The sequence below is a fragment of the Neomonachus schauinslandi genome, chromosome 4 (genome assembly GCF_002201575.2).
Source record: "Neomonachus schauinslandi chromosome 4, ASM220157v2, whole genome shotgun sequence".
Taxonomy (NCBI): Eukaryota; Metazoa; Chordata; class Mammalia; order Carnivora; family Phocidae; genus Neomonachus; species Neomonachus schauinslandi.
Window position 1 is genome coordinate 15160302 of NC_058406.1, and position 9911 is coordinate 15170212.

Below are 9911 nucleotides of genomic sequence, written 5' to 3' on the forward strand. Positions count from 1 at the left end.
CTATGGGGCCCTTTAGCCCCTTTAAAGAACGTGGACTTCTTCTGGAGGGCTGGGATGACATAGATTGGATTTGCCCCTTTGGAAAGACCAAGGTGCAGAGAATAAGGCTTGTTGGGGTGTGGGCATGCAGGGCGGTGACCCACAGCTGCCAGGGGAGATGAGGAAACTCAGACTCTGACCTGCAAGTGCCCCCCCAAAAGCTGAGGGGGTGCCTGTCCCCGGGAGCCAGGTCACAGCCCTCAGGGAGCCTCACGCTGACACGTGGGGATCTGAGGTTGGTCACCTTAGGGAAGGGCGCCACGCAGCCTCATGGTCACCACTGCGTAATTTCTGGGCAGGAAATGAATGGGAATTGTGGCACCAGAGAAAGGGGAACGAACATGAGACCTTTTTGTGGAAAAAAAAAACTGTGTTCTAAAACCAACAAAAGGAACTTGGGGCCTAGTCATATTTCCGAGGAAGGCCAGGCGGCTCCGAGACCCAAACAGCTGTGTCAGGTAGAAGGAAGGCTGCCACCGTCCAAAACCCCTTTCTGAAGAATGGTTTTAAAAATGTGAGAAATGAGGGGGGAAAAAAAAAAGTGAGCCACGAAGCTTCTGAGGGTGCTACTCCCGTGAAGTTAAAACTCTGGTCCCGGAGGGCCTGGTGCAGAGTCAGCCTGGGGCGGTGCTAACATGTTCCCAGCGCTGGCAGGTTTATAAAGTGCTTTCTCCTCGGCATGCATTTTCTCACACAGTTCCCCTTGGGAACTGCTATTCAGAGGAGTCCCAGAGGATGTGAAGCAAGCACTGACATTTCCCTCTTCCTGCCACCCTGGCCCCGGCCTGCCTCACTGGCTGCCTCCTCCTGAGGGCCCTCATGGCCCAGCACAGGGGGAGAGGGGTGACAGGCAAAGAGGCGGGGGGGGGCCCTCAGTTTACAAGGCACCCCTCCGCCTGGTGCCGGCTCTCGGAAGCCAGGGAGGACAGCCGGCAGGCCTGGGGAAGAAGGCACACCTCATGGTCTGCATCTGCATCTGCAGAAGGAGCGCCACCAGGGTGCGGGGAGTCAGGTGAAAGGGAGGGAAGAGGAAGGGAAGGGAGAAGATGAGAGGAGGAACAGAGGGAAGGAAAAAGGAGGAATAAAGGTAGCTAACACCTGAGTGCTTTCTATGTGCCTGGCGTCGCGTTAATTCTGTTTTGTTGCTGGATGATGCCATTCTATCTTCACAACGTCCTAAAGAGTAGGCACCGGTAGCAGCTCCAGAAGAAACACAGGAAGTGGGGGAGGAGGGGGAACAGTGAGAAAACCCATCTCTCTCCAGAACCCTCAGCCTCAGCCCCATGGCCACGCTGCCCCCAAGGAGCAGAAAGTCGAGCTGAGCCTCATTGTTTAGTGTCAAGCAAACAGATGGTGTTCACTGCAAAAGTGAATGAGAATTAAGTCCGAATTAAATTAGAAATTCAGTTCCAGGAAGAAATGGCAAACAGAATTTGAAAATGGGGTTTTTAACCTTTGTAATGTTCTCTGCTCAACTCGTGCTGACTGGCTGAGGGCCTGCTGGTTTCTTGACAAGCCTCCTCTCTGAGGGCAGAAGGAATCCAGAGGCATCCCCCTGGGGCAGAAGTCTCCCCCAGAGGCCTTTCCAGGAGAAGTCATCCAATTCCTGGTGCAGTGGATGCGGCCATGCTGCGAGGCCCTTCTCTCTGAGCCCTGTGTTCCCGGCCCTGCCTCCTTCAGAGCATCCAGCAAGCTGAGGTCACAGCAAGGGGAGGACCCGAGTGCTTTCTCTTTCCTTTTGGAAACGAGAGCACGTTGATCACCAGAGACTGGTCTGCAGTGGCTTGGAGGGTGAGAGGATTAGTGGCAGGCAGCCCACTCTGTCTCAGGAGAGGTAACTTGGGAGTGGCCATCGGCCAAGGAGCAGAGCTGATGCTTGGGAGATGGAGCTGAGAATTACTGTAAACGCTCAGCTCACGGGTGGGCTTAATATCCTATTTATCATCATGTGAGGCAGACAGAGAATGAGACCGAAGGAAAAGGATGCCCTCAAAAGAGAGAGGTGGAGAGAGAGACAAAAGAGGAAAGACATAGACAAAGCCAAAGAAAGAGAGAGAGAGAAAGAGAGAGAGAGAAACAGTTGAGCTGTCCAACCTAGAGGTTCCCAGAGCTTCCACAGCCAAGGGAACAAAGCCCTAATGAGGGATAAATATTTGGTTACAGAAGTGAGTGCTTGGCTCACCTAGGCTTACAGCAAGAACGAGTTCTGCAGGCAAGGACGGGACATGGGACACGGCTGCCTGGGGCCCAGGAGACAAGCCAGCAGGAGAAGGGGTGGGGAGTGGGGCAAAGCCTGGGGTTCAGAGGAAGCAGGGGGTCGGGAAGGGAGGCAGAGGTCCTTGCTGAGCCACCGCCGGGGCCCCCAGCGACCTGGGCTGCCTTGAGAGGCAAACAGGAGTCAGTCTGGCCAAGGGTTTGGCAGGGAGCCCACCCCCTGCAGCCCAAAAGCCTGGTCACCCGACGAGGGCTGGCAGGGTGACCAGGCTGCCTGCTTCAAGTCAGCCTCTCAGAGCAGACAGACCATGAGAGCGCAGCCCAGGGCAGCACCCAGCTACCACGAAGGGGTTAGGTTGGGGGAGTTTCTTCCAGCAAAGGTTTTATAACAGTGGACTTCCAGCTGAGGCCACTGGGGCCAGCCCAGAGCAAAACTATAATGTCTTCTTGTCCTCCCCACCTCCTCCCTGAGTCCTACCTGTTCCCCAGACCCCCATGCCTGACTCTCTTCCAATGACCTGTAACAGCTTACACGAGTGCCCGCTATGGGGGAGGGACTCCTGCCATCGACACAGGAACCAGTCTAGTATTTAGAAGAAGCACTTTCCAGCTCTCTTCGTTTCCCAGAAGGAACACCCAGCTGCCCATGACATGGGAAAAGGGAGGTTAAAGGTCAGCCTTGACCTTTCAAGACCCCATGTGTGTGCGTGTGTGTGTGTCTGTGTGTGTCGCTGGGCCGCCTCTGGTCCTCAATCTCCCATCTTTAAAATGAGGAAGCTAGATAACCATCCCAGGTCTGACCATCTCAGATTCTAGAAGAACTAGAAAGCCAGGAGTATAAGGCTCAAACAGGTAGAATCCTGGTGAGCACAGAGGTCTTTTTAAAGTACTAAGTGGGCTTGTCCCTGAATCACCCTTGAAGGACAGCCCTGTGTGTGGCATGGGGTGGGGGGATGAGAAAAATCACCACTAAGAATGAAATATCTCAGCTTTCCCTTCTCTTGAAGAAATTGATTTTTACAAGCAAAAGGATGAGTTTCAAAGGCTTTGGTAGCAGTCATGGCCGCCTGCTCCCCAGCTTAGGCTGCGGGTATCACTTTAGCTGATTCCCTTTGAGCCACCAAAATGGTATGTGCTGGGGTGGGGGGTGAGGGACAGGCAGCCGATCTGAGCAGAGCAGAGGCTCCCGAGAGCAAGGTGGTTATATTTAGGGCATCACTGAGACCTCCCGCCTGGTGAGTCATGGTAACAATCCCAACAGCAACCAAATCCATTTTCTGTGCACTATGCACAAGGCTTTCACTTACACAGCCTCATTTCAATCTTTGTAACAACTGTCGATTAATAATATTAACCCCAGGACGCCTGGGTGGCTCAGTCAGTTAAGCCTGAGCCTTCAGCTCAGGTCATGATCCTGGGGTCCTGGGATCGAGTCCCGCATCAGGCTCCTTGTTCAGCGGGGAATCTGCTTCTCCCTCTCCCTCTTCCGCTCCCCCTGCTTGTGCTCTCTCTCTCTCCGTCTCACAAATAAATAAATAAATAAAATCTTTAAAAAATATACTAAAAAACCAATGGGCTTCAAAATCATGAAAAATCAAGTAGCTTATTTTTATAGTTGCCCATCAAAGAGGGAGATCTGGGAGGAGGGGATGGGGGACATTTTAAAAATTTTAAATTTGAAGGAGCAGTTGTGTTTCCAGCATCAGCTCATAGGAAATTATCCGAAGGGCTAAGGGATGGTCACCTACAATGCTAGTTACTGGGCCTGTTGTCCAACCTTAGCATATTGAGTACATACACTATTATATACTCGTACCGTGAGGCACTAATTTTTTTTACGTTTATTTATGTATCTATGTATTTATTTATTTATTTAGGTAACCTCTACGCCCAACATGGTGCTCAAACTCACCACTCCAAGATCAGAAGTCACATGTTCTACTGACTGAGCCAGCCAGGCGCCCTGAGGCATTATAATTTTTAATGACAGCATGTTTTGGGAGTTTTTAAACAACAGGAAAAATGCTCATGAAGGGGCATTAAATGAAACAAGCACAGGACAACATCGTGTACTTAGAGTGAGCTCAATTATGTTTATAAATATACGTGTGCAAATGTGGAAAACCAGAAGGGGTTATCTCCAAGTGCTGGGATTACTGTTTGTTTTTAAATCTTTTTTTTTTTTTTAGTATTTGACTTTTTTTTTTTTTTTTTTTTCAGAAATAAGCATGTAAAGTCTTTATATTGGGAGGAAAAAACTCCAATGATTAAAAACAAAATTAGTAGAAAACTCAGCTTCATAAGTTGAGGTGAACAAGTTCTCGATTCAAGCATTGGCTCGTTCATACTTGCTTTGGAGAAGTCATGGTGGCTCAAGGGAAGCCGGATTGGGTACCCACAGAAATGCCCCAACTCCTTGGGGCAACCTTTTTAGCTTTGCCTGTATAAAAAGTAGGCAATGCACCCAGTTTGGCAGATCGGTGTAGGGACAGCAACACTGCACTCCAAAACACATGATAGCTCTGTAACCCCAGGAGTGTCCCCAACCTCTCTGAGACTCAGCTTCATCATCTGTAACATAGCCACGGGGCCCTGACCTCACAGGTCATAAAAACAACAATAATCCTAGCAGGCCCCATAAGAGGCATTACATTTACTTTCTCTAAATCCCATTTTATAGACGAGGGAATTGTGCTTTCAGTGGTTAAGCACCCAAGACCATCGGCGGAGTCAGAATTCACACTGGGGACCCCAGCTTCGGAGACTGGGCTGCTTCCACTCTGCCAGGCAGCCCCAGAGGCAGATGAACACATTTTGTGACCTGAAAAAGGCTATCCCCATGTGGGCTACTGTTATGTTATGGTGATGACAACATGGCCTATTATTTTGTTGTGAATTCTGAAACACTTTTGTGCTGATATATTTAGAACCTTCTGTGCAAGATGACACCGAAAAGATTGCTGATTAGATTCTGTTTTGATTTGTGAAGGGAAAAGTGCCTGCCACAGAAATCTAATTTCCTGCTGGATTTAGCCTCTCAAGAAGGGTCCTAGGGAAGAGGTTCTAGACAGACTGTGCTGATCTCACTCTCAGATTTCTAGCTCTGAGACCTAAGGTGAATTGTATCTCCATTCAGGCCCTGTTTCCTTATCTGTAAGCGGGAACAGTAATCCCTACAGCTCATAGGGGTGGTCCTGAAAGTTAAGTGGGAAGATATAGGTAAGGGTGCCATATCCCAGTGGGCAGACCACTTGGAGTCGAGTTCGGATCTCCCTGGGCTACTTACCTAGCCTGGAGGAAGGACTCCATCAGTGCTGTTTTCCTTTACTGGTATTATTATTCCAGCTTCTAAGAGGTATGCCTGAGTAGGACTGGGCCCGGCAGACTGCATTTCCAAGCACCCTAAGCTTGCTCTCTGGATGAACTGTGATTTGGTGTCAGTTCACTGGGTGGCCCCAAAATGTTCCCCAATGCCTCCCTTTGTCAACCTGGCAGAAGTTCTCCAGGACTGAGATGCCCTGCTCCTCTCCCCGGGCTGGTTTCTCAGGAGCTAGAGCAAGGGCCCCCCTGAGTGTCCCTGACACTTCTGACTCGCTCCCGCTCACCTGCCTGGGTCCAAACCCCACCACAGGGCTGAGATCCTGTTCAACACTGTCCCAGCTCAGCCTTGCAGGGAGGGAAGAGCAGGAAGCAGCCATGCTCACTGCTCTGCCACAAGGTAGGAAGGTGGTGGGCATGTTTGAGTCCCACAGGGACAGACCCTGGGGAGAGGAGGAATTGGGTTTCAGGAGTAGGCTGCAAGGGGGCAGGGAAAGAGGGGGCAGAAGATGGGTTCCTCCCTGCAGAAAATTCAGGTATTGGGGGAAAGGGGAAGAAGGGGGCCATGCCTACCAGATAGGGTGACCAACCAGCCTGGTTTGCCCAGCACTGAGAGGTTTCCAGGGACACAGGGCTTTCCACATTAAAACTGGGACAGTTTTAAACTCTGCCATTACTGGACTGTGTGACCCTGGGCAAGTCCCTCAGCACCCAGGGACTGCCTTTCCTGTGGAAGGTAACTGGTCCAGTTCAGTTCTACAGGGTGCTTCAACTCTGCCAAGGGGCTGTCCTTCCATTGGCAGGTGGCAGGAGGACTGGGGGACAGTCAGAGCTGGGGAGGGGACCCGGGTGGAAGGAGCCCAGTGCCTTGGAGGCACTTCTGCCCCGGAAAGGCATCTTCCCTCACGGAGCCCAGAGCTGCCCTGGGCTGTGCCAGCCTGGCACGGCCCCCTCTCGGGCTGGCAGGGTGGGGGCGGGGGAGGAGCAGCGCGCATGCCCGGCTGCCTGGGGGCTCGCAGCCGGCCAGGGCTCCTACCTGCAGGCCGTTTGGGTACACTTCACCCTCGGACAGCGAGTCCACCAGGTCCTCCTCGTCCAGCGTGGCCCGCTTGTAGGTCGACATCTGCAAAGCCAAGTGGAGCACGGACTCCCTCAGCGCCTCCATGGCTCTCAGGCGAATGGGGAGAATGGGGAAGCGGCCCCAGCGCCGCTGCGCGCCCCGCCCCGCCCGGGACACCGAGACCGGCCCACGGACCGGCCCGCGGCAGGGGAGGGGGGTCCCGCCTTCCTCCGCCCCCCCCCCCCCCCCCCCGCCATCCCGCTTATGCAACGCGACGCCTCACCCCCAGCGCCCGCAGCGCGGCGGCCACCAGCTCCGCATGCTGCGCCCCGCGACGCCTGGTCCCCACCGCCACCGCGTACCGCCGCGCGACAGGCTGGCCGGGAAGGGCCGGACAACGCGCCACCTTCGCGGGCGGGGCCTGACCGGCGCGCGGTTGCCGGTTCCCTCCATGGCCCCACGGGGGCGACCCGACCCGTGGTAGGTGGAGGTCCCCACGGCCAGCCCCTAGCCGGAGGGAGGGGGTCTCGCAGCAGCACCTCCTCCTGAGAAGCCCCACGTCTCCCTTCAGTTAGGGGGTTGGCAGATAGCAGGAGTCGAGGATTAGGAAGATGCCCCTAATTTGGACCACAACTGTCAAGAGAAAGGTTCCACCCACCAGTGGCCCTTAGGTGCCTCAAGTAAGCCTCCCCATCAGAGCTAGAAAGATTGGGGGGGGAGGTGGAATAAAAAAGGCAGGTGTCTCCCCTCGCATTTCCCCCTTCCTCTAGCTCAGGGATTTTAAGCCAGAGAATTTCAGAAAATTCCAGAGGCTTAGGGCTAGTCAAGAACCAGGAAGGTGACCCATCCCTCCACCTTCAGTCTCAGGAGGCAAGAGTCTCAAGCAGGTGCTCAGGTAGGAACTCTAGGTACCCAGCACTCTGCCTCCCACCTCGGAGAAGTCTAACCCAGAAGTTTCCCGAAGGACCCTCCACTTCCAGTGAGACCTGGAATCCCCCTCATTTATACATTTTTCAGTTTCCCACAGTGCACGTCTGTTCATTCCCATATTTGGTTCCCACGGCCACACACGTGTGTGCAGGAACTGGCTCAGAGGGGTGGGGTGACTGCCTGGGGTCACAGCGACAGCTCCTGGAGGCCTCCTGCTTCTACTCTGGCCCTCTCAGCCCTTTACCAGTCTGCCCACGGCCCCTGCCTACCCTCATCTTGTGCTGCTCCCCACCTCGCTCACTCAGGCCTCAACTTCTTTGGCCTTCACTCAGTTCCTCAGATTCTCAAGTTTCTCCCCTCCCTCAAGATCTTTACAGCTGCTATCCCCTCTATCTGGAACATTCTTTCCTCATCTCTACTCCTCCCATGGCCAGTTCTGGCTTCAGACCTCAGCTTAAATCATCACTTCCTCCACTGTCCTGACCACTCTAAGGAGCCCCTCAAATACTCTGTTACACACCCCATTTTTCCCCTTTATGGTATTTACTGCAGTCTGTTGTTATTCTTTTATTTTACCTTGATCCCACCCCTCCCACCCCGCAAGAATTATGAACTTTATCAGAGCTAGGACCTTGTTTGGCACAGAGAATCCCCATCACCTCGCATACTATCGGTGCTCAATAGTTCAAATCAATGGTGGAACAAGAGGAGGGGACGTGAAAATTACTCTGGGGCAGTGCCCTTAAGTCCTTGACAATCTAATTTTGCAATGTCCAAGGACAAAGGAAACATATCGAACAGGCACAGGACTGGGGGAGGTGGGGTACTTGGGGAGAATTTTAATTCTGGAGACTCCTGCCTCACTCCCAGCGGGTAGGGGACTTCCCATTACCCACTGGAGACAGAGGGACAGAAGGCTTCTTCACTTCACGCTGAGTTACAGCTGGACTTTTTCTGAAACCAGGACACTTGCTTATACTAAGTAACAGGTGTCAACCGCCCAAGGAAAAGACCCTTGAAAAAGAAGTTCAATTCACCACACAGCTTCCCAGCCTGCACAGCAGCTATTGTTTCAGAGACACCTAGGGGTATGAGGCATTTGTCAGTTCTGTCACATCCATCCTCCCATTTAAGCCTCTCGCCCTTCCCTCTGAGTATTATTGGCCCCTTTTACAGAGCCTGAAACTGAGGCTCAGGCAGGTAACTTGCCTGGGTACAGAGGCAGTGGCTCCTCCTCCTTCTATCTCATTTCAGAGATCACCCCTTCTATGAAGCTCTCCTCACCACCCTCCAGACAAGGAGGCTTCTTGTCCCCGGCTCAGTGTCCCCTCCCACCCAGGCCCCCACCCCATGCTTCCTTCTGTTGAAGCACATAGCACTCTAAATGGGAGGACCCTGAAGGCAGGGGCCAGGGCTCCTCAGGCCCTGTCTCCCACAGGGCCAAGTCTGCAGCTGGAGCCTCCATGCGTGTTGGAGCAAAGGCGGGAGGCAAGGGAGGGAGGCTGGAAGCCCATCCCGGGGGCCAAGGCCAGGCCACCGGGGCCGTCCGTCCCACTGCAGCCTGTTTGTGGATAGACGATGAAGGCAGCTCACATACCTCCCAAGCAGAAATCCGCTCAGACGGAGAGCTGTTTATTTTTCAGGGCACAAAAGACGAGGTGGCCCTCCTAAAGCGCCTGCCTCGGGCTCTGCAGTGAACTGAACCCACCTGAGTCGCGGAAGCGGCTTGGCTGGCTCGGTGAGGAGCGCAGAGGCCCCAGTCTGTGAGTGAGTGCCCCTCCAACAACAGTGGCGGCCCTCTATCTGCACCCACCCAGAGCTGGAAGGGGCCTTCCATTCCCTGTCTTCTTGGGTCCCCATACCCACCTGGGGCCTCAGCCTCATCACTTCCATGTTACAGGAGAAGTGGGAGGGAGGTGTTGGGCAGGCAGGAAACCTGCTCTGTGCTGCCTGACAAAATGTAGCTCTCCTGATCCCAAGACGTTCTGCCGGGCTCCCGATGAGAAGACTGAGGATGAGGGATGAGGCAGGACTCGACAGCGCCCCTCCCTCCTGACCCAGGTCACCTGGCTGGAGAGAGAGTGGCCCAGGAGGTGAATGCTTGCCCGCCTGACCTCATGCTGCTCCCTCCGAGTACCCCAGCCACATGGCTAGGAAGTGGCAGAGCTGGGCCCCGAACCGGGGTCCCACACTCTTAGTCCTGTGCTCTTTGTGGAAGGGGGAGCTGCTTCTTCAGGCGGGGCCCTCACGGAGTCCAGGCACCGAGCTGGCTGGGCAGCCCACACTCGTTCCCATCGCCTTGTCTGCAGTGCGGGCTTCGGGGAAAGGAGAACACAGCTGCTTTGTGGGG

At 54.0% G+C, this 9911-nt stretch overlaps 1 protein-coding gene across 2 annotated transcripts in view; it reads right to left on the minus strand.

The window, feature by feature from the left end:
* Nucleotides 1-6979, minus strand: part of ECE1 (endothelin converting enzyme 1) — a 58590-nt gene extending 51611 nt beyond the window's left edge. The window contains exons 1-2 of one of the 2 annotated variants that reach the window (XM_021684102.1): nt 6915-6979; nt 6608-6694 (exon numbers count right to left, since the gene is read on the minus strand). In XM_021684102.1, the coding sequence (XP_021539777.1) occupies nt 6608-6694 (87 nt within the window). In that variant the 5' untranslated portion in view covers nt 6915-6979. Of the gene's footprint in view, nt 1-6607; nt 6790-6914 lie in introns of those variants that run through there. The other variant, XM_021684101.1, reaches the window with a different exon arrangement.
* Between the last annotated feature and the right edge of the window lie 2932 nt (nt 6980-9911).